This window comes from Loxodonta africana, chromosome 14, assembly GCF_030014295.1.
Source record: "Loxodonta africana isolate mLoxAfr1 chromosome 14, mLoxAfr1.hap2, whole genome shotgun sequence".
NCBI classification, from domain to species: domain Eukaryota; kingdom Metazoa; phylum Chordata; class Mammalia; order Proboscidea; family Elephantidae; genus Loxodonta; species Loxodonta africana.
The window spans coordinates 4820795-4846188 of NC_087355.1; the positions used below are offsets into that span (position 1 = coordinate 4820795).

Sequence of the window (25394 nt, forward strand, 5' to 3'; positions counted from 1 at the left end):
AGTGAAAGTTTACAAATCAAGTCAGTCTCACACACAAAAGCCCATATACACCTTGCTACACACTCCCAATTACTCTCCCCCTAATGAGACAGTCTGCTCTCTCCCTCCACTCTCTTTTTGTATCCTTTTTGCCAGCTTCTAACCCCAGGCAGGAGAAGCCAACATAGTCTCAAGTGTCCACCTAATCCAAGAAGCTCACTCCTTACTAGCATCCCGCTCCAACCCATTGTCCAGTCCAATCCGTGTCTGAAGAGTTGGTTCCTGTCCTGGGCCAACAGAAGGTCTGGGGGCCATGACCACCGGGATACTTCCAGTCTCAGTCAGACCATTAAGTCTAGTCTTATGAGAATTTGGGGTCTGCATCCCACTGATCTCCTGCTCCCTCAGGGGTTCTCTGTTGTGTTCCCTGTCAGGGCCGTCATCAGTTGTAGCCGGGCACCATCTAGTTCTTCTGGTCTCAGGATGATGTAGTCGAGAGTTCATGTGGCCCTTTCTGTCTCTTGGACTCGTAATCACCTTGTGTCCTTGGTGTTCTTCATTCTCCTTTGATCCAGGTGGGTTGAGACCAATTGATGCATCTTAGATGGCTGCTTGCTAGCGTTTAAGACCCCAGACGCCACTCTTCAAAGTGGGATGCAGAATGTTTTCGTAATAGATTTTATTATGCCAATTGACTTAGATGTCCCCTGAAACCATGATACACAGACCCCTGCCCCTGCTACGCTGGCCTTCAAAACATTCAGTTTATTCAGGAAACTTCTTTGCTTTTGGTTTAGTCCAATTGTGCTCACCTCCCCTGTACTGTGTGCTGTCTTTCCCTTCACCTAAAGTAGTTTTTATCTACTATCTAATTAGTGAATACCCCTCTCCCACCCCACTCCCCCTTCTCGTAACCACAAAAGAATGTTTTCTCCTCAGTTTAAACTATTTCTCAAGTTCTTATAATATGGTCTTATACAATATTTGTCCTTTTGCAACTGACTAATTTCACTCAGCATAATTCCTTCCAGGTTCCTCCATGTTATGAAATGTTTCACAGATTCCTTACTGCTCTTTATCGATGCGTAGTATTCTACTGCGTGAATATACCATAATTTATTTATCCATCCATCCGTTGATGAGCACTTTGGTTGCTTCCATGTTTTTGCTATTGTAAACAGTGCTGCAATAAACATGGGTGTGCATATATCTGTTTGTGTAAAGGCTCTTATTTCTCTAGGATATATTCCAAGGAGTGGGATTGCTGGATCGTATGGTAGTTCTATTTCTAGCTTTTTAAGGAAGCGCCAAATCGATTTCCAAAGTGGTTGTACCATTTGACATTCCCACCAGCAGGGTAGAAGTGTTCCAATCTCTCCACAAACTCTCCAACATTTATGATTTTGTGTTTTTTGGATTAATGCCAGCCTTGTTGGAGTGAGATGGAATCTCATTGTAGTTTTGATCTGCATTTCTCTAATGGCTAATGATTGTGAACATTTCCTCATATATCTGTTAGCTCCCAGAATGTCTTCTTTAGTGAAGTGTCTATTCATATATTTTTCCCATTTTTTAATTGGGTTATTTGTCTTTTTGCATTTGAGTTTTTGCAGTATTATGTAGATTTTAGAGATCAGGCACTAATCAGAAATGTCATAGCTAAAAACTTTTTCCCAGTCTGTAGGTAGTCTTTTTACTCTTTTGGTGAAGTCTTTGGATGAGCATAAGTGTTTGATTTTTAGGAGCTCCCAGTTATCTAGTTTTTCTTCTACGTTCTTTATAATGTTTTCTATACTGTTTATGCCATGTAGTAGGGCTCCTAATGTTGTCCCTGTTTTTTCAACCATGATCTTTATCGTTTTAGATTTTATATTTAGGTCTTTGATCCATTTTGAGTTAGTTTTTGTGCATGGAGTGAGTTATGGGTCTTGTTTCATTTTTTTGCAGATGGATATCCAGTTATGCCAGAACCATTTGTAAAAAAGACTGTCTGTTCCCCATTTAACTCTTTTGGGGCCTTTGTCAATTATCAACTGCTCATATGTGGATGGATTTACGTTTGGATTCTCAATTCTGTTCCATTGGTCCATGTATCTGTGGTTGTACCAGTACCAGGCTGTTCTGACTACTGTGGTGGCATAATAGGTTTTAAAATCAGGTAAAGTAAGGCCTGCTACTTTGTTCTTCCTTTTCAGTAATGCCTTATTTATGTGGGGTCTCTTTCCCTTCCATATGAAGTTGGTGATTTGCTTCTCCATCTCATTAAAGAATGTTGTTGGAATTTGGATAAGAATTGCACTAAATCTATAGATTTGCTTTTGGTGGAATAGACATTTTTATAATGTCAAGTCTTCTCATCCATGAGCAAGGTATGTTCTTCCACTCACGTCAGTCTCTTTTGCTTTCTTGCAGAAGTGTTTTGTAGTTTTCTTTGTATAAGTCTTTTACATCTCTGGTAAGATTTATTCCTAAGTATTTTATCTTCTTGGGCGCTATTGTAAATGGCATTGATTTGGTGATTTCCTCTTCGATGTTCTTTTTGTTATAGGGTTCCTATGAGTCGGAATCGACTTGATGGCAGTGGGTTGCTGGTTTTATCTTGTATCCCGATACTCTGCTGAACTCTTCTATTAGTTTCATTAGTTTTCTGGAGGATTCCTTAGGGTTTTCTGTGTATAAGATCATGTCATCTGCAAATAGAGATACTTTTACTTCTTCCTTGCCAATCTGGATGCCCTTACTTCTTTATCTAGCCTGATTGCTCTGGCTAGGACTTCCAGTACAATGCTGAATAAGAGTGGTGATAAACGGCATCCATGTCTGGTTCCTGATCTCAGTGGGAATGTTTTCAGGCTCTCTCCATTTAGGGTGATGTTGGCTGTTGGCTTTGTATAAATGCCCTTTATTATGGTGAGAAATTTTCCTTCTATTCCTATTTTGATGTGAGTTTTTATCATGAACGAGTGCTGAACTTTGTCAAATGCCTTTTCTGCAGCAATTGACAAAATCATGTGATTCTTGTCTTTTGTTTTATTTATGTGTTGGATTACATTAATTGTTTTTCTAATGTTTAACCATCCCTGCATACCTGGTATGAATTCCACTTGGTCATGGTGAATTATTTTTTTGATATGTTGTCGAACTCTATTGGCTAGAATTTTGTTGAGGATTTTTGCATCTACATTCATGAGGGATATAGGTTTATAATTTTCTTTTCTTGTGGTGCCTTTACCTGGTTTTGGTATCAGAGATATGGTGGCTTCATAGAATGAATTTGGTAGTATTCCATCCTTTTCTATGGTCTGAAATACATTTAGTAGTAGTGGTGTTAACTCTTCTCTGAAAGTTTGGTAGAACTCTGCAGTGAAGCCGTCCAGACCAGGGCTTTTTTTTGTTGGGAGTTCTTTGATTACCATTTCAATCTCTTCTTTTGTTATGGGTCTATTTAGTTGTCCTACCTCTGTTTGTGTTAGTTTAGGTAGGTAGTGTGTTTCTAGGAATTCATCCATTTCTTCTAGGTTTTCAAATTTGTTAGAGTACGATTTTTCATAGTAATCTGATATGATTCTTTAATTTCAGTTGGGTCTGTTGTAATATTGCCCCTCTCATTTCTTATTCGGGTTATTTGCTTCCTCTTCTGTTTTTCTTTTGTCAGTTTGGCCAATGGTTTATCAATTTTGTTGATTTTTTCAAAGAACAAGCTTTTGGTCTTGTTAATTCTTTCAATTGTTTTTCTGTTTCATTTAGTTCTGCTCTAATTTTTATTATTTGTTTTCTTCTGGTGCCTGTGGGTTTCTTTTGTTGCTCTCTTTCTATTTGTTCAAGTCATAGGGGTAGTTCTTTGATTTTAGCCCTTTCTTCTTTATGGATGTGTGCATTTATTGATATAAATTGGCCTCTGAGCACCGCTTTTGCTGTATCCGAAAGGTTCTGATAGGAAGTGTTTTCATTCTCATGGGATTCTCTGAATTTCTTTATTCCATTCTTAATGTCTTCTATAATCCAGTCTTTTTTGAGCAGGGTATTGTTCAGTTTTCACGTGCTGTATTTCTTTTCCCTGCTTTTCCTGTTATCGATTTCCACTTTTATGGCTTTATGGTCAGAGAAGATGCTTAGTAATATTTCAATGTTTTGGATTCTGCTAAGGCTTGCTTTATGACCTAATATGTGGTCTATTCTAGAGAATGTTCCATGCGCACTAGAAAAGAAAGTATACTTGGTTGCTGTTGGGTGGAGTGTTCTGTATATCTCTACGAGGTCAAGTTGGTCGACTGTGGCATTTAGATCTTCCGTGTCTTTACTGAGCTTCTTTCTGGATGTCCTATCCTTCACCGAAAGTGGTGTGTTGAAGTCTCCTACTGTTATTGTGGAGCTGTCTATCTCTCTTTTCAATGCTGATAGAGTTTGTTTTATGTATCTTGCAGCCCTGACATTGGGTGCATAAATATTTAATATGGTTATATCTTATTGGTGTATTGTCCCTTTAATCATTATATAGTGTCCTTCCTTATCCTTTCTGATGGATTTAACTTTAAAGTCTATTTTGCTGGAAATTGATATTGCCACTCCTGCTCTTTTTCGATTGTTGTTTGCTTGATATATTTTTTCCATTCTTTGAGTTTTAGTTTGTTTGTGTCTCTAAGTCTAAGGTGTGTCTCTTGTAGGCAGCATATAGATGGATCTTGTTTTTTAATCCATTCTGCCACTCTCTGTCTCTTTATTGGTACATTTAGTCCATTTACATTCAAGGTAATTATGGATAGGTAAGAATTTAGTGCTGTCATTTTGATGTCTTGTTTTGTGTGTTGACAGCTTCTTTTTCCCACTTGATTTTATGTGCTGAGTAGATCTTCTTTATATATTGTCCTTTCCTCATATTTGTTGTTGTTGACTTTGTTTCTGCTGAGTCTGTATTTTTCCCTTATATTTTTCTAAATTTATAAGTAACTTTTATTTCTTTGTATCACCATATCTTCCTCTCCATATGGAAGGTGTATGGTTACATTTCTTAGTCCCTCTTTATTATTTTAATGTTGTGTTCTTTTATATAATAACTTCGCCGTTACCCTGTGTTGGGCTTTTTTTTTTTTGGATTTCCCTATCTGGTTAGACTTCTGGTTGCTCTGCCCAGTGTTTTTGTCTTAGGTTGATACCTGATATTATTGATTTTCTAACCAAAGAACTCCCTTTGGTATTTCTTGTAGCTTTGGTTTGGTTTTTACGAATTCCCTCAACTTGTGTTTATCTGGAAATGTCTTAAATTCACCTTCATATTTAAGAGACAGTTTTGATGGATATATGATTCTTGGGAGGCAATTTTTTTCCTTCAGTTTTTTAAACATGTCATCCCATTGCCTTCTTGCCTGCATGGTTTCTGCCGAGTAGTCCGAGCTTATTCTTACTGGCTCTCCCTTGTAGGTGACTTTTCTTTTATCCCTCGCTGCTCTTATAATTGTCTACTTATCTTTGGTTTTGGTAAGCTTGATTATAATATTTCTTGGTGAATTTCTTTTAAGATCTACCTTATGTGGAGTTCGATTAGCATCTTGGGTAGGTATCTTCTCATCTTTCACAATATCAGGGAAGTTTTCTGCGAACAAATCCTCAACAATTTTCTCTGTATTTTCTGTTATCCTTCCCTGTTCTGGTACTCCAATCACTTGTAGGTTATTTCTCTTGATAGTTTACCACATGATTCTTAAGGTTTCTTCATTTTTGAAAATTCTTTTATCCGATTTTTCTTCAAATATATTAGTGCCAAGTGATTTATCTTCGAGTTCAGAAATTCTAGCTTCTACTTGCTCAATTCTGCTCCTCTGACTTTCTATTATCTAATTCTGTAATTTTATTATTAATCTTCTGAATTTCTGATTGCTGTCTGTCTATGGATTTTTCCAGCTTAGTAAACTTTTCGTTATGTTCCTGAATAATCTGAGTTCTTCAGTTACTTTATCTGTGTGTTCCTTGGCTTGTTCTTTGTACTAGCTCATCTCCTTCCTGATGTCTTGAAGGGTTCTGTACATTAAACTTTTGTATTCTGCATCTGGTAATTCTAGGAATGCACTTTCATCTAAAAGATCCCTGGATTCTTTGTTTTGAGAGACTGTTGAGGTGATCGTGGCCTGTTTCTTTATGTGACTTGATATTGACTGTTATTTCCGAGCCATGTATAAGTTATTGTATTAGTTTATGCTTGCTTACTGTGTTATAGCTGCTTGCTTTCTTTTGTTTTGGTATACCCCTGTGGGTTGCTTGAGTGAGCTAGCTTGATTATTTTGGCCTTCGGAGCTCTGGTGTCCTGTCCCCAGCTGGCTAGAGCTGTTATTAGGTATATCAGTCTAGGAGTCCATTCAGTTTTCTTGTATGAATTCAGCTCAGGTTTCCAGGTAGCTGATATGAAGTGTGTGGTACAGGCTCTGTCCTACAGTCTTAGAGAGGCAGGGGTGATTGGTGTATATACCCGTATCTGATTGCAGCAGGGGATCATGCTCTGAACAAAGCAGGGGGCTGAGAACCAACCCCCAAGTGTCTCTGAGGAAAACGCGTCTCTGTTCCCTAGAGCGTGCTGGTGGGTGGGCTCTGCAGAGGGACCGTGGGCACCCAAAGATTTTGTTGTAAGGACTGGGAGGTACCAGTTATCCCTGGGCCCCTGTCGCGGGTGGCTGGGCGACCCAAGTGGAGCCACGAGTCCTTAGGTCCCTGTTGTGGGTAGGTGAGGACCTTGTTTAATAGGCAAATCAATGTCAAATGTCAAATAGACACCTCTCCACCGCACCGCTGAAATGGTTGGAGTTTGCCAACAAGGGCCTATTCTACCAAAATAGGCCCACACAGGTCCATGCAGAAGGGAAAGGTACTCAAGGTCCATGGAGGGTTTATGCCTGGACAGGAGCTGCTTCCATCCTGAGCTCCCCTAGTCAATGGAGCTAGGAAATTATCTTTTGCCCCCAGTTGGGAATTTTTTCCTTCCCCAAGGCCTGGAGGACGGCTCTAGGTGCTCACCAGGGTGTATCTCAGGCCTAGGGATTCAGCCACTGAAGCTGGGTTGGGGGTGGGGGTGGGGGCACGGTAAAATATACTCAAGTACTCCTTTTGCCGAGAGCACCCTTCTGCTCAGGTTCTGGAGGTGTGAGTGGGCTGTGTGGCTGGCTGCTTCTCCCTGAGGAAACTGCAGCCGAATGGTAGGACCAGCCCGCCGCTGCCGCTGCAACAGCTAGCTGCTCAGGGAATGGTGCCTGAGGGCTCCCCGCCTTTCAGGTCCGGCAACTCCTCTCCCCTTCTGAATGGTCTCTTTCTTCCCCTGCCCCTCAGTTCGTTGTCTAAGCTTGCTTTTGATGCTTAGGGCTCCCAGCTTGTCAGAAATATACTCCTTTCACTTGTTTTTTCGGGTCTTTGTTGTCAAGAGGGCTCGATGGAAGCGTCTGTCTATTCCGCCATCTTGGCTCCACCTCCCCTCCAGTCATATTTTGAGCTCCTTCCAACCTGTGAGGCTCATCTTCCCCCACTGTATCAGATAATGTTCTGCTGCTATGCTTAATGTTCTCACTTGCTGATTTTTTCAGAAGTGGACTGCCATGTCTTTCTTCCTAGTCTGTCTTAGTCTGGAAGCTCCCCTGAAACCTGTTCACCTTGGGTGACCCTGCCGGTATCTGAAATACTGGTGGCATAGCTTCCAGCATCACACAAGCCAGCACAGTACAAAAAACTGACAGATGTGTGTGGGCATAAGGATAGATATATAGAAAAATGGAACAGAATTGAGAATCCGGAAACTAACACTTAATTTTACGGTGAATCGACTTGTTTTAAATAATATTTTATTGTGTTTTTGGTGAAAGTTTACTTAGTAAATTAGGTTCACACTGAACAATTTCTATGCATATTGTTCAGTGACATTTGTTACATTTTCCATAATGTGTCAATTTTTTTTATTAGGTCAGCTGATTTTTGACAAGGGAGTCAAGAAAATCCAATAGACAAAAAATAATATTTTCCACAAATAATGCTGGAACAACTGAATAGCCACATGCAAAAGTATAAAGTTAGAACCCTGACTCTCACCATACACAAAATTTAGCTCAAAATGGATCTTAGATCTAAACGTAAGAGCTAAAAATACAGAACTCTTAAAAGAAAACATAAGAGTAAATATTTGTAACCTTGGGTTAGGCAACAGTTTCTGAGATATGACACCAAAAATCACAAGCTTTTGTGCTTTTTCGTACTACAAAGGACTTTATCAAGAAAATGAAAAGACAACTTACAGAATGCGAAAAAATATTTATAAATCATATAACCAATAAGGGCCTAGTATGTAGAACACACAAAACATCTTGCCCAAAGGTGGGGAACCAATGCACCACAGCTGAAGGCTCTCTTTTCAGAAAGATTCTAACAAGCTTTGTACAAGAGCCTCTCTCTTCTGTCCAGGCACACACCAAGGCTAATGCTTCTCATCATCACATCACTACTAGGTCACCCTCCTCATTCTGCTTTTAATACTGGGCTATGTTCACCATCAGGAGTCTGATATGACTTTGTTTAATGTTCTAGACAAAAAATAAAAATATATCAGTCATCATCAACCAAAATTACCAGCAGCATCCAATATAGGACCCAGCATTCCACCAAGTAACTCAATCTGAGGCTCATTATTAACATGTTCACTACAGAGTAACTTCTATACCTCCATCACTTACACGCAGGAGATGTGGGTTCATTGCAGAGTAACTTCTATACCTCCATCACTTACACGCAGGAGATGTGGTTACATTTAACATTAATTTAAATAAACATTAGTTTCCTAAAGTAAGTGGGCATCAACTCCTTGTTGGTAGGAGGTGTGAGGGGGGCAAGGATAGCAAAAAGTATAGAATTAAAAAAGAACTACAATCAAGCCTCCTCTAAAGCAGCCAATGACAGACTCGATACTGACACAGTACGCTGATTTACAATCTCACATCTTTTCTTTGCTTATTTTGGGTTCCTATTATTGTAACACAAAAACAAACCGTGCTGGTGTAATGGTTAAGAGCTACTACAGGTGCAAACCAAAAAGGTCAGTTGCGCGAATCCACCCAGTGCTCCTTGGAAACTCTATGGGGCAGTTCTACTCTGTCCTATAGGGTCGCTATGAGTCGGAATCAACTCGATGGCAATGGGTTATTTTTAACATTGTTGTTCAGTATCAGTACTCCATAATTTTATGTATTTGTGCCTGCTTATAGAACAGCTAGTAAGCTGCCTTTTACCGAATGCTTATTATATGAAAAGCATCCAGTTAATCTTCACCACGAGCTTGTATTGTGGTATTATAATTCCAATTTTATACATAACCCAGAACCCAGTGCCGTCGTTGATTCTGACTCATAGCAACCCTATAGGACAGAGTAGAACTGCCCCATAGAGTTTTCAAGGAGCACCTGGCGGATTCGAACTGCCGACCTTTTGGTTAGCAGCCATAGCACTTAACCACTACACTGCCAGGGTTTCCAAATTTTATACATATGGGAACATAATTTGCCCAAAGTCAGCCAGCATTTGAACCCAAGCCAGTCTGTTTCCACAATTTCTGCTCTATTAAACAACCTGCCTATACCCAAATGTATTTTTAAAAGAAAAATGATGCTTATCATTTTTAGAAACAATATACAATATACAGAATGTTTTCATTGTGATTGTGCTGTTCTGATTAAGGTGGGATATTCTCTATTCTCTATGTATCAACAATCATTAGCTTTCAAAGCTTGTCTCTCCTTCCACATCTCCATTCATTTATCAACTCCATTCCAAGCTGGCTTCTGTCCTCACTGTTTCACTATAGCTCCTGTTCATAAAGTTACCATTGAACTTTTTCTTGCCATATCCAATGCATATGTTTTTAGTCCCTATTTTATTAAGCTTCTTTACAGCATTATACCTACTTACCCATTCCCACAATATTGAAAACCCCTCCTTCTGAGTGCTTGAGACACATACTTTTTGAGTTTTCCACTTGTATCACTAGCACCTTTGCTGGTGCCTCTTCTATTTATTCTCCAAATTACCAGAAGACCCAGGATTGCAATGCTAGGATTTCTTCTTTCCTTGTCAAAATTATTTCCCTAAAGTGATCTCAGAGCCTTGGTGGCTGCTAACCAAAAGGCTGGCAGTTTAAATTCACCAGCCACTCCTTGGAAACCCTAAGGGGCAGTTCTACTCTGTGCTATGTGGTTGCTATCAGTTGGAACTGACTTGATGGCACCTAACAACAACAAAATGATTCATCCGTTGATCTGAGACAGCCTCATCTTATCCATGACCTTAAATACTAGTTCTGATAGACTGCCTCTGCAAGAGTGTGCAGAAAGTGGAAAGCAGGTACAGCAGTGTGCCTATAAAGAGGCCTGTTAGGAGGAGGAGGCCTGCTAGAGGGGGCTGGGAGTATCTACCTTTCACTGCAGACCCCTCGTCACTTTGAAGCTTAGTACCATGGACAAAAATAACCTACTCAAATGAGCAAACAAAAATGAATGTACATAGAAATATACATGCTGACCAGTTGTGGGCTGAGAATCTCCAAATATGTATCTTCAATGTAAAGTCCTTCTCTGAACGTGAGATTTGTGTGCCCTTCTTTCTCACCTGACATCTCTTCTTGGATGTCTCGTAGGAATCTCAAAATAAAAAGGCCCCAAACTGCATTCTCAGGCTTTCCCTCCAGTTTTTCTCACCTCAGTAAATGGACCATCATTCCACCAAGTAAACCAATCTCAGCATCATTCTTAATACCTTTCTACTTTCCTCCCCATGTACATGTAATTCACTGCTGAGTCATTGCACATGTCTAGAACATGACCCTTCTTCAGCTACAGTGGGACCGTGCAAGTCTCAGGGCCCCATCATCTCTGACCTGGACCCTTGCAATAGCCTTTGCCTTGCTCCCTCTGCTTTCCCTGTGCCCCTGACCCATGAGCCCCTTTCTCCCAAATAGTCTTACCTGTAGCAGCTAAAGTTGTCTCTTCTAAATGCAAACTTTGCCCTGCCACTACCTGCTTGGTTCAGCGGGCAGCTCTGGCGATGCTACGGCTCCTGCATGTGGCAGATGAGGCTCTGGGGGCAGCAGGCCTGCCTCTCTGACTTCTCCAGCCTGTTCACACATCCGGCCCGCTGGCTTCTTCCCTCCCACCAAAGCGCCTTCAAAGGTACTCTCCCCGTAATGTGCACATATCTTTCACCTGCCCTTTACCTGACCAGCACTTACTTATCTTTGAGGTCTCGGCCTAAGCAGTACTTCCTTAGAATACCTAGTTTTTAATCCTCAAAGTCAAATTCCATCTCTTACCCATTGTTCTCTCTCATAGTGCCCTATTCCTTCTTACCAGAGCATTTACCACAACTCGTGCTCATACATGCACTTGTTCTTAATTGTTTCCTCAGGCTTCCCCCACTAGACTGTGTTCCATGAATGTGAGGGTAATGTCTGGCTTTGTTAACCACCAAGACCCAGAATCTGGGTCAATACAATTCTTTTTCCATAATCAAAAGAAGGAAGAAATATAGGACAAGAGACTAAAGGAAGGCTCAAAAGAAGACAAGAAGGAATAAAACACCAAGGTGTAGGAAAACGAAAGTATGCTTTTTTCCTGAGTCTAGTTCAAGGAATTAACATAAAGCTAAAATGCAACATAACTATTAAACTGGAAAGTTCTGTCTTTCCAGGTTTTTATCCATAGGCATGACCATTGAGGAAGTTCTATGAATTAAATGTTTTCACTAGAGAGAATAACCCTCCCCATTATAAGTATTTTTGCAATAACACGAAAACTAGAAATGTGCATCTATAAGGGATAAAATTAAACAATTTGTCCCTAAGTTAAATATCTCAAGGAGAAAAAAAAAAAGGAATGCTTAAGGAAGAAAGAAAGAAAAGTAGTATTAACGGAAATCACCAGGGGCTGGGAGCCAGGCAGTAATGTTCTGGACCCTGCTCTGCTGTGAAGTAGCAGAATTCACTTAGTCTTCCTTTGCCTCAGTTTGTGGTAAGTTACTTCCAAGACAAGTATTCCCTTTCTTTTAAAAGATCCTACAGTTTTATTAGTCATGCATTTATTTAACAAGGATTCAACATGCAGTGGATTTGGAAAAAGGTACGCTTGGGCTCTGAGCTGATCTTCTTATCATGGTGGGTAGGAGGGACTGTCTTCTGAATTGGTTTTTGTTACCTTTGATTTTAGTGATTTATAAAACTTAAATTTGTGTTGCTTACTTTAACCTATGACACCTTGAGAAACATCACAGAAACGTTTTTGTTAATAGATTAAGGTAAAGGAAGCCACCCAAAAGAACAATGAATGGGAGACTCTTATATTCCTGAAACTATAAGAATATTTTTGATAATGTTTTACAGCTCAAAGGATATAATCATTTTGACTGAATAATAAGTCTGACCCTAAGCAGGACTTTTTGGCTTCAAATAGCTTTCTTTTAATTTCAAAGTTGACACAAATGGGCTGTTTCTGCCTTCAGAAGATCAGTACTTACTGATCTAAGAAAAGTGAGACTGTTGGAGTTCTGGGAACAGACTGAGACTGGCATCCGTGGCTGAGGTGCTAAGGTGAAATGAGAAATACCACTATCATAGTATTTCAACAGAAATCATTTGACCTGGCTTGGGCAGGGAAGGAGGAACTATGATGGTAAAAGGGCATACCATAACACATAGTCCTTTGTTTTTTCATAGGTCTTAATTTATTCAGACATAGTAATTTCTGGCACTTTAGAGAAAACACATAGTGATCAAAGTTGTCTTTGAGTTCACTGACAGGAAGATCTTGGAGGTAAAGCAAATTATAACAAGAACTTAAGAAAAGCCATTTTGAAAAACAAGGAAACAAGATGTAAAGCTGCCTTTCGTTGCAATTGGAAATCCTGGTGGTATAGTGGTTAAGAGCTATGGGTGTTAATCAAAAGGTCAGCAGTTCGAATCCACCAGATGCTCCTTGGAAACTCTATGGGGCAGTTCTGCTATGTCCTATGGAGTTGCTATGAGTTGGAATTGACTTGACGCCAACAGGTTTGGTTTTTGGTTTTAGTTGCAGTGGGTCACTGGTTGTGCCATTTCCCTTCTCTGTATCTGCCACACTGATAAGCCTGGACAAGATAGAGTTCAATATGTCTTATATTTGGTCATGTAAAGTTACCTATGATCACAAACTTAAAACTACACACTGGAAGTAGAAAAGAATCTTTCAAGCTACACATTTAAGTTTAATAATGCTTTATCTTACCTCATTAATAAAAATATAAGTATATACTTCATATGCGATATATGAAAGCATGTTTCTTCAATAAATATTATACATACGTATATTGTTGCTGTTGTGTGCTGTCTAATCGATTCCGACTCATAGCAACTCTATAGGGCAGAGTAGAACTGCCCCATGGCTGGTATATATGCTTTTTAAAATATATTAAAAAAAAGAATTATAAGAGTAAGGAATTAGTAGAAGGTTAGGCATAATTTTAATTATATTTAAAAATTGGAGAGCTTGATCATTATCAAAGCTAATGAATCTAGAAAACATTAATGATCAGTTAGAGAATATTTTTTTTAGAGAATAAGACCTTCTTAACTAAAAGACACATCAGACACCCTGTTCTCAAACATTCCCAGTAATCAAATGCTACATCCTCTGTCCAAAAGTCCACCAAGGTCTGACAATTCTCCTCATGGCTAGGCATGATATGACCCCCAAGTTAGTCTTAATCTAAACCCAGCTTAGTTCTAACTCAATTTTCTCTTTTCATTTGGTTCCAACACATGCCACAGCCCTGCCATTTTGGGATTCTTTATCTTGTTACACTGTTCTTTTTGTCCAAGTATATAACTATGTATAACCATGATCAGTACCCTCTCTGTGGCTCAATTCTCTGCAAATAGGGGCTACAGCTTCTAAAGTCAGTGTTGCTACCTTCACGTATACTCAAAGATATGCACCACGCACGGTACAAATTCACTGCATTGGAAGGATTAATTATTGCTTTCTTGTGCTTGAAGTTTATGACTGTCCTCCTTTCAAGCATGTCCTCGTGTGATATTTACTGGTATGTGCTCCAATTATAGATCCAAAGCATTCAGAATGCCAGCAACTGGCAACAGTTCACCATCCTTTAGCTTCCAACTTTGTTTTCTTTGTTTAACAAGTAAAACAAGTATCACCAAAGGAGCTGAAGGAACAGCCTTGGAGACACACACTGTTTCTGATTACTCATAGCACAAATACCAAAGAAGTAGCAGCACTGTCAGTTTCATGTGACACAGTGGTTAAAGTGCTCAGCTGCTAACTGAAAGGTTGGCAGTTCAAACCCACCAGTCACTCTGTGGGAGAAAGATGTGGCAGTCTGCTTCTATAGATGTCACAGCCTTGGAAACCCTTGTTAAGAGCAGATAGGAAAAAAATAACTGACTTGATGAAGTGGCACCTATACTTTTTATTTCTGTTCTAATAGTGCTTTGAGGGTAATTTAATACTGCAAGAAAGATAACCTCAAAAGGTGATGCCAAGGCTCTTACATAAATGCCCTTTATTGACAGTAACACAAGACAACATTCACACTGAAAAATCTCTGGACAACACAGCCCCTCTGGAAAACATTCTGGCAGTTTCTTATAAAACTAAATGTGCCATTACTACACAGCCCCATAACCACTTTGGACATTTATCCCAGAGGTATGTTCACACAAAAACCTGTACGTGAGTATTTATTACAGCTTGGTTCGTAATAGCCCAAAGCTGGAAACAACCCAGATGTCCTTCAGTGAGTGAATGTTTAAAAAAACCATAGTGCATCCATACCATGGAACACTTCACCATAAAAAGCAACAAGATAAAACATGCAACAACTTGAATGAATCTCCAGGGAAGTATGCTGACTGAAAAAGGCAAAAAGTCAATCCCAGTAGGTCTACTTCTATAAAATCTGTTGTCATCGAGTCGATTTTGACGCATAGCAACCCTATAAGACAGAGTAGAAGTTCCCCACAAGGTTTCCAAGGCTGTAATCTTTACGGAAGTAGACTGCCATATCTTCTTCCTGTGGAGTGGCTGGTGGTTCAAACCACTGATCTTTTGGTTAACAGTCAAGCGCTTGGCTCCTTTCTACTTCTGTAACATTCTTGAAATTAATGGTTGCCACAGGTTAGAGAGGAGGCTATGGTTATAAAAGGCAACACAAGACATCATTGTGGTGTTGGAACTGTTCAGTATCTTGACTGTGGTGGTCAACAAACAAACCCTTCCCCTAAAACCAAAAAACCATTGCCATCAAGTCGATGCCAATTCATAGTGACCCTATAGAACAGAGTAGAACTGCCCCACAGGGCTTCCAAGGAGTGGCTGGTGGATTCAAACTGCTAACCTTTTGGTTAGCAGCCAAGTTCTTAACCACTGCACCACCAGGGCTCCCCCCCTTCCCCTAGGCACATATAAACTCAAATAAGTATAATAAAACTAGAGAAATCTGAATAAGATCAATGGATTGCATCAATGTCAAAATCCTGGTTGGGATACTGTTTTGCAAAACTTTACCATCGGGGGAACTGCATAAAGGATACATGGCATCGCTCTGTATTATTTCTTATAAACTGCATGTGAATCTATAATTATCTCAATAAAAATTTTAAAAAAAAAAAGCACTTTGGGCTCCACTTATTGAAGCCTTGGCCTCCACTCTCTGAAGGCCACAGATTTACTAATTGTCATTTATTTACTCAGGATTTCAAGATATATAAAACTTGATATTGCAGCAATCTTTCTAGGCATAGTAACCACATATCTTGGCATTTTCAGAACAGTACTAGTATTTCTTATATTTTTATTACTTTCAATAGTATGGACTGTTACAAAGGAAGAAGTGAAAAAATTTAAATTTTTTAGTAAGATTTTTTATGTAAGCAAAAAATTAGACATTTTTTTTTTTTTTGTCAGACCATGTGTCCCAATTTTTGATGGAAGAAAAAAAGAAAACACATATATGGTGAGTTCAGCTAAGCAATTGCCCCAGGAAGCTCCTGCACTTTCTGGGGTACTTTGTCTTGGTGACATCAGGCACCTCTGTGTGTGTTTAGTCACTCACCGAGCATGGGATGGGCCTGTGTCTGAGCAGGAGGCACACGAGGCGTCATCTTTGCCAGGAAGCAAGTAAACCCTCTGCACCACCACTCGGACCCGGGCTCCTGACCCTGCTGCAGCTCCCTGGCTTCCCACCACGTCCAGGAGAGAGTCACTTGGGGAAGTGTGGGCTGGGAAGTGCTGTTTGGCTTCTTCCTGCTCTTGGGTTAAGTCTGTCTCCATGGCGGTCACAGCTCCACATGTAACCTGTCCGAGACATGCAAAGGGAATACTTTTAGTTTGACTCATGATGGCATAAGTTGCTGACCCAGCAGTGACATTCCTGGGCAATCCTCTGATGTAACTGCACCACACTAAAGGAATAATGAGATGGGAACAGAGTCTCCTACTGCACGGTGCTCTGTGTTGGCCAGGGCCCTCAGACAGTAAAACCTGTGAAAGCCGGAAGCTGTGTAAGGCAGAAACCTGTCAAAGAATGAAAAATATTTTCCACTAATAGACAGTGACAGAAAAGTGGTAAGACTGCACCCCATCAAAGGTGAAAAACTTGCGAAACCTGGAGAAACAAGGTAGTCCCTTTGACTTCCGGTTCTCACAGGTTTTGCTGTGCTGCTGAGGATGGGGAGGAGAAGATGAGCAAGAGTACCACAGGAAACTGCAGGGTGTTTCCTCCCCTAAAATCATAGACCGTCTTGGGTCTTTAAAAACACGTAGAAAGTCCTGTTTAGTAGTAGGTAATCATCTCACGTTGACGGCACTGGGTTTTGGGTAATCATCTCACAGAAATTAAAAAATCTATGTTAAACAAATAGCAATGCACTTTGAGCCATGTTTTAAATCTGTTACAATTAAATTGGCTAAAGAGTCTTCCTTTTGCATAATCCCCTCCAAACCAGAACAGTCAAAGGGAGGTTTTGCTTGCTTATACATACAGAAAACAGCTTGTCTACTCTATCTTCACATTGCCCCTTGAGCTATTTGTTGTTCAGCACCAGTGATCTTGAGAACTGTGCACTGGAGCCATGTAAACACTTACGAATGATGCTTACGCCCCTGCTAGCGAATTTCGGTGGCTTCCTAAGTTCCTCCTGGCAGATGATTATGGCTAAGGGTCAATAAAATTCCAACAAATAATCTCCAGGGTACAATCTCAAGCTTATGCAGCTCTTTTTATCCCAAGGGGTATAAATATTGTGGAAAGAAAAACATCATTTTTTTAAAATAAATAAAAGGATTAAAAAAAAATCTTGGACAATTGTAAGATGAAAACAAAGAAAATAAAAATTGTCATATATTTTATGAATTAGAAGGTTAAAAATATCTAATTAAAAAAGGAAATACTATAAAAGAACATGATAAAATGCTGAACTGAACTTTAATTTTTTCAGGTGTATCAATAATCACAAAATGCTCCGGCACACACATTTGCTGTTTATTTGGAGGGCGCCAAAAGGTAAATGTTCTCACACCACCAAAGTCCCTTCAAAACTGGTCACCAATGTTATCACAAAGCAGAAAACCTGCAAGCCAGTGAGAGTTTACCTGAATTTCTGGTGTTAGACCCTTCAGTCTAAATATTTGTGCCAGAGTGATGCTCCTTCTTGGAAGTGGCGGGTCCTGGCAGTGTACCAGCCCTGTTGTTTCTGAGTCTTCTGTGGCAGTAATTTTCTGACAAAAATAAGTATTCAGAATAACAGGGCAACTTCCATCTGGGATAATAAGCTTTTGCCTGGAAACAAGGAAGAAGTACAACAGTTTATTTGCAATGTTGGTTTTCCTTCATATTCTTGCTAAATCAGGAATGCAAACAGCAGTGACCCACCTGACCTGAACTACGGAAATCAAGATACCCTGAATCCTGGATGCCTTTACACTCTCTAAGAGGGGATGCCAATAGACCTCACTATTTTTCAGGGCAAAGCCCTGTGTAAGGAGAGGGAAGCATGGAGGAGAGGCTGCCTAAGCGCTTGGGCTTGTTCTCCCTCAAGTCCTCCCAAGTCAGGAGACTATGACTTCAGGGCAGCTCAGGGAGACACAGGGAGTGAGCAGACTATTGACAGGCTCACAGTAGTGCCCAGACACAACACAAATGAAGTAGAAAATGGGAAAACATAGACAAAATTCTCTTGGCTCCTCTCAGAGCTCTTATTGGAGAAAACTCCTTAATCTAATACTCATTCCTGAAAACAGGCAGAGCTGCTTAATGTGAAAAGTTTAGGACTTCTGCTTCCAGGAAGATGAAGTAGGCATACGTTCCCCTATTACTCCTGCTAAGTAAAACTAAAAGCCCTGGGCATTATATATAAAATAAACACAAGAAGATCCTGAAAGGTGGTGTGAAGGCAGTCTGGCTAGGGACCTTGGGACCTAAGGGGCAACACGGTGGTGAATTCCCTCAGACTTTCGTTTTGCATATCCCAGATTTGGAGCTGAATAACTTCGCAACCCTGAAACACCAATGGGTGTAGACAACAAAACAAAACAAAACAAAACAAAACAAAACAAAACAAATGAAAGCCTACTCTCTTCCATGAAGGAAAGGAGAGGGGCAGACTAGTGAGATATACTTTGAAACAATACTCACTCTATTCTAGCCAAACACCACAAAAACAAACAAAACAAAACAAAACAAAAAACCAAAACTGTGGCCCACCCCAATTCTTTGCCAGCAAAGGCGGGTAGGGAGCCTAGACTCCCACCCTCACCAGGCTGTAATGAGACAGCTGCACTCAGTTGGGTGATTATCAGAGAAGCAGAATAGGGAGCCAGAGTTTTCATCCCCACAGGCTTGTAACAAGACCTCCTCCCCAGGCAGTGTCGCTGGAGACCACATTAATAGCCTGGACTTCTACCCACATCAAGCAGTAGTAACCAGGCAGCCCTCCTCTTATCCTCTGGGGTAGTGTCAGATGAGAACTAATGGAGAATGAGGACTTTCGTTACTGCAGAGTGGCTGTGAGGCTACCCCCTCCCAGTAATGAAGTGCCCTTCACCTTCCCAGTCAGGGTAGTATCACTGAAGGCCTAGTTCAGAGCTAGAACTTCCACCCCTGTCTAGCAATAATGAGGAGTCCCTTCCCCTGTTGGTGTCAACAGAGGTATAGAGGGGGACCTTGATTTCTACCTTTACTTGGTTGTAATGAGGGAGCTGTCCCCTTCCCCTGCCAGAGCTGTGTCTGGTAAGGTCATCTATAACATGTTTAAATAAAATCCAGAGTTTCATAACATACTACCCAAAATGTCCAGGTTTCAATCTAAAAACAGCTCATCATACTAAGAACCAGGAAAAATCTCAATTTGAATAAAAAGGCAATCAATAGATGCCAATGCCAAGATGACACAGATGTTGAAATTATCTGACAAAAATTTTAAAGTAGCCGTTATAAAAATGCTCCAAAGAGTAATTCAAACACACCTGAGACAAATTAAAAAACAGAACGTCTCAGTAAAGAAACAAATTTTGGCAAAGAAACTGAAGATACATACAAAATGGAAATTTTTGAGCTGAAAACTAAGAAAACTAAAAAATTTCAATAGGTGGGCTCAACAGAAGAATGGATGGGACAGAGAAAAGAATCAGTGAACTTGAAGATAAAATGATAGAAATAACTCAATTTGAATGACAAAAAGAAAATAAGTTGGAACAGGTGAGAATAAACAAGATTCACCTATGGAAAGGAGGAACAAAAAGTGGAAGTGCAAAAAACAGGAAAAAATATTATAGGCTTTCCTATCGCTCTTGAGTTTCTAAATTGTACTTGGTGGTTGAAACAAAGATTCTAACACTGTTTGAAGTGGTTTGACATATATGTAGAGAAAAACATTAAAATAATCACATTATATTGCAGAGGAGGATAAATGGGCATAAAAGGAGGTGATTACACTTCACAGAAACTTGTAAAATATCAGCACCAGTAGACTGTGTTGTTATTATGTGTATATATTTATATATATAGTAATGCCTAGAATGGAAACCCTGGTGCATAGTAGTTAAGAGCTGCGGCTGCTAACCAAAAAGTCAGCAGTTTGAATCTATCAGGTGATCCTTGGAAACCCGATGGGGGCAGTTCAACTCTGTCCTATTGGGTCACTATGAGTTGGAATTGACTCGATGGCAACAGGTTTGGTTTTTTGGTTTTAATGCCTAGAGCTACTACTAAAAAAAAAAAAAAAAAAACAACTACTAAAGCAGCTATAAAGAGATACACTCAAAGATACTACAGATAAATCAAAATAAAACTCTAAAAGACATTCAGGCAACTCACATGAAGTCAGGAGAAAACAAAAAATAGAGAGCAAAGAAAATAAAAAAATGGTAGACTTAAGTCCTAACATATCAATGATTATATTAACTGTATGGTCTAAATACACTGATTAAAAGACAGGGGAATGACAGAGTGGATTAAAAAAACATAATCCATCTATATGTTGTCTACAAGAAACTCACTTCTAATATAAATATATAGGTAAGATGAAAGTAAAATAATGGAAAACATAAATCATGCAAACATCAATCCAAAAAAGGAGTGGCTATATTAGTATTAGATAAAAGAGGTTTTAGAAGAAAGAAAATTACCAGGGACAGAGAAGGGCATTATGTAAGGATAAAATCCATCAAGAAGACACTGCAATCCTAAATGTGTATGCACAAAAAACATAAATTCAAAAAACATGAAGCAAAAACTGATAAAACTGAAAGGAAAAATAGATAAACCTATAATTAGACAAATTCATCCCTCTCTCAACATTTGACAGAATAACTAGACAGAATATTAGCAAGGATATAGAAAAAATAAAAAAATCACCAACGAGCAGGATCTACTCGACATTTGCAGAACCCTCTACCCAACAACAGCAGGATACATATTCTTTTCAAACACCTACAGAACATATGCCAAGACAGACCACATTATAGACCATTAAACAAACCCCAACAAATGTAAAAGAATTGAAATTGCACAGAGTGTGTCTCTGATCACAAAGGAATCAGATATCAATGGTCTAAATACACAAAAATATACTAAATAACACAAAGATAACAGGAAAATTTCCAAACGTGGAAATTAAGCAACATACTTCCAAAAAATCCATGGGTCAAAAGAAGTCTTAAGAGAAATTACAAAATGCATTGAACTGTATGAAAATGAAAATATATCAAAATATGTGGAAAATAGCTAAAGCAGAGCTGACAGGGAATTTTATAATATTATAAATTTTAAATGCTTATTACATTAGAAAAGAAGAAATGTCTCAAACCAATAATCTTAGTTGCCACCTCAAAAACACAGAAAAAATAGAGCAAGTTAAACCCAAAGCAGCAGAATGAAATACTGAAGAGCAGAAATCAATAAAATTAAAAACAGAAGAACAACAAACAATGAACAAGAGTTGGCTCTTCGACGTGATCAATAAAATTGACAAATCTCAAGCAAGACTGATGAAGGAAAAAAGAGAAAATACAGGTTACTAATATCAACAATGAAACGGGAAACCACAACAGACTTCTGAAATCACAAAGTGGAAAGGGAATACCACTAACAACTCTATGAACATAAATTTGACAACTCAGATGAAATGAACCAATTTCTTGAAAAGCACAAACTATCACAACTAACAAAATATAAAATATATAATTTGAATAGCGCTATAACTACTAAGGAAACTGAATTTGAAATGCAAAAATTTGCCAAAAAGGTATCTCTAGCACAGATAGTTTCACTGGAGAATTTCAGAAATGTTAAAGAAGAATTAACACAAACTGTACACAATCTCTTCCCAATTCATTCTATAAAGCTAGCACAGGTAACCCCCAACTTAGGACTGGGTTCTGTTCTAATGACTCCATTTAAATAGTTTCTGATGTAAGTCAAATATCTCTTTGTTTGTTTGTTTTTTTTAGTTTTCATTATTATTGCTTTTTATTATCAGTGTCTTTATACACCTGATCTTTGTCTTTGGGAGTTAGAAACATTACATATAAACTTACAGATATATTTTAATACATACATATTACTAATGATAAGATGTACCAAAAACAAAAAACAAACAAAAAAACCCCCAAACAAATACAGTCATAAGTGCAGCTCATCATAACTCAAATACATCGTTGGGGACTACCTAATAACCAAACTAGACAAAGACAGTACAAAAAGGAAAGCTACAGAGCAGCATACCTCAAAAGTGTAAGTAGAAACTGTTTAAAAAATACTAGCAAACAGAATTCTGCAATACACAAAAAGAATTGTACATTATAACCAAGTGGGATTAATTTCAGAGATGCAAGGCTGGTTCAATATTCAAAAAGCGATGAATGTAATCAAAGGACTTTATCAACAAAGTGAAGACACAAACTAGAGACTGAGAGAAAATTTTGGGAAACTGTATCTGAAAGGGGCTTAATACACAGAATATAGAAAGAACTTCTACAACATAAGAAAAACACAAATTACCCAATTTAAAAATGGGCAAAGAACTTGAATAGATATATTGCTAAGGAGAAATACAAACAGCCAACAAACATATGAAAAGATGCTCAACATCTTTTATTGTTGTTAGGTGCCGTCGAGTTGGCAGGGACTCACAGCGACCCTATGTACAACAGAATGAAACACAACCAGGTCTTCCACCATCCTGACAACCGTTGCTATGTTTTAGTACACTGTTGCAGCCACTGTGTTGATCTATCTCATTGAGGATCTTCCTCTTTTTTGCTGACCCTCTACTTTGCCAAGCATAACAATCCTTCTCCAGGGACTGGTCCCTCCTGATAACATATCCAAAGTACCTGAGAAGAAGTCTCGCCATCCTCGCTTCTAAGGAGCATTCTGGCTGCACTTCTTCCAAGGCAGATTTGTTTGTTCTTCTGGTAGTCCATGGTATAATCAATATTTGTCACCAGCACCATAATTCAAAGGCATTAATTCTTCTATGGTCTTTCTTACTCACTGTTCAGCTTTTGAATGCATATGTGACAACTGAAAAATACCGTGGCTTTGATCACACACACCTTAATCCTCAAAGTGACACCTTGGCTTTTTAACATTTTAAAGAGGTCTTTGCAGCAGAATTGCCCAATGCAATGTGTCATTTGATTTCCTGTGTACTGCTTCCATGGGTACTGACTGTGAATCCAAGTAAAATGAAATCCTTGACAACTTCAATATGTTCTCAGTTTATCATAATGTTGCTTATTGGTCTAGTTGTGAGTTATTTTTTTAAGACTTCTTTTAAAAATTTTTTTCAGTGTTCTTTACATGAAGGTTTACAGAACAAACTAGTTTCTCATTAAACAGTTAGTACACGTATTGTTTTAAAACATTGGTTAACAACCCCATGAAATGTCAAAACTGTTTTCAACCTTGGGTTCCCTATAACCAGCTTTCCTATTCCCTCCTGCCTTCTAGTCCTTGGCCCTGCGCTGGTGTGCCTCTTTAGTCTTGTTTTGTTTTATGGCCTGTCCAATCTTTGGCTGAAGGGTGAACCTCAGGAGTGACTCTATTACTGAGCTGAAAAGGTGCCAAGGGGCCATACTCTAAGGGTTTCTCCAGTCTCTGTCAAGGCAGCAAGTCTGGTCTTTCTTTTTGAGTTACAATTTTGTTCTACATTTTTCTCTAGCTCTGTCCAGGACCCTCTACTGTGATCCCTGTCAGAGCAGTCAGTGGTGGTAGCCGGGCACCACCTAGTTGTACTGGGCTCAGTCTGGTGGAGGCCATGACAGTTGTGGTCCATTAGTCCTTTGGACTAATCTTTCCCTTGTGTCTTTAGTTTAATTCATTCTTCCTTGCTCCTGAAGGGATGAGACCAGTGGAGTATACTAGATGGCTGCTCACAGGCTTTTTAAGATCCCAGACGCTACTTAGCTGTGAGAATTTTTGTTTTCTTTATGTTGAGGTACAATCCATACCAAAGGCTATACAGTCTTTGATCTTCACCCAGTAAAGGCCTCTTCACTTTCAGCAAGCAAGATTGTGTCATCTGCATATCATAGGTTGTTAATGAGTCTTCCTCCAATCCTGATGCCCTGTTTTTCTTCATATAGTACAGCTTCTTGGATTATTTGATCAGCATACAGATTGAATAAGTATGGTGAAAGGATACAACCATGACACACACTTTTTCTAATTTTAAACCACGCAGTATCTCCTTGTTCTGTTCTAACAACTGTCTCTGGACATATGTACAGGTTCCCATGACCACAATTAATTGTTCTGGAATTCCTGTTCTTTACAACGTTATCCATAATGTGTTATGACCCACAGAGTCGAATGCCTTTGCAAAGTCAATAAAACACAGGTAAACATCTTTCTGGTATTCACTGCTTTCAGCCAGGATCCATCTGACATCAGCAATGATATCCCTCCTTTCATGTCCTCTTCTGAATCCGGCTTGAACTTCTTGCAGTTCCCTGTTTTTGAATTATCTTTAGCTAATATTTTGATTTCATCCCTTTCTTCTTTTTTGATGTATGCATAGATTATTATTAATTGACCTCTAAGCACTGCCTTTGCTGTATCCCAAAGGTTTTGGTATGATATGTTTTCATTCTCTTTTGATTCTAAAATTTTTTGATTCCAGCTCTGATTACTACCCAGTGGTTTAAGTGGGGTGTTATTCAGTTTACATGTAATTGTAAGAAATTCTTTTCCTTACCCTTCCTGTTGTTAATTTCTACTTTGATGGCATTGTGGTCAGAGAAGATACTTTGTATTATCTTGATGTTTTGGATTTTGCTGAGGATTGTTCTGTGGCCTAAGACGTGGTCTATTCTGGAGAATGTTCCATGTGCACTGGAAAAGAATGTGTACTTTGCAGCTGTTAGGTGGCATCTTCTATATGTCCATGAAGTCAAGTTGGGTGATTGTGGCCTTTAGCTCTTCTGTATCTTTGTTGAGTTTCTTTCTAGATGTTCCGTATTTTACCGAGAGCGATGTGTTGATACATCCTTCTATTATTGTAGAACTGTCAAATTCTCTTTTAAGTGCTTTTAGAGTAAGCTTTATGTATTTTGGAGCCTTGTTGTTGGGTGTGTAGATATTTATTATGGTTATGTCTTTATGATGGATGGTCAATTTAATCATTATATAATGTCCTTCTTTGTCTTTTATGGTGCAGTTTGTTTTAAAGTCTATTTTATTTAAGGTTAGTATTGCCACTTCTGCTCTTTTTGGTAGTTGTTTGCTTGATATATTTTTTTCCATCCTTTGATTTTTAATAAATTTATGTCTTTGCTTCTAAGGTGTGTTTCTTGTAGCCAGCCAGCATATTGATGGGCCCTGTGTTTTTATCCATTCTGTCACTCTCTGTC

The 25394-nt window shown here is 39.0% G+C and overlaps 1 protein-coding gene across 4 annotated transcripts in view; it reads right to left on the reverse strand.

The window, feature by feature from the left end:
• The window catches only part of SPIDR (scaffold protein involved in DNA repair), a 778935-nt gene that overhangs the window by 242711 nt on the left and 510830 nt on the right, over positions 1 to 25394 (reverse strand). For all 4 annotated transcript variants that reach the window (XM_064267703.1, XM_064267702.1, XM_064267704.1 and 1 more), the window contains 2 exons: positions 17634 to 17820; positions 16096 to 16337 (listed from right to left, as the gene is read on the reverse strand). In XM_064267703.1, coding sequence (XP_064123773.1) covers positions 16096 to 16337; positions 17634 to 17820 — 429 coding nt within the window. The remainder of the gene's footprint in view (positions 1 to 16095; positions 16338 to 17633; positions 17821 to 25394) is intronic.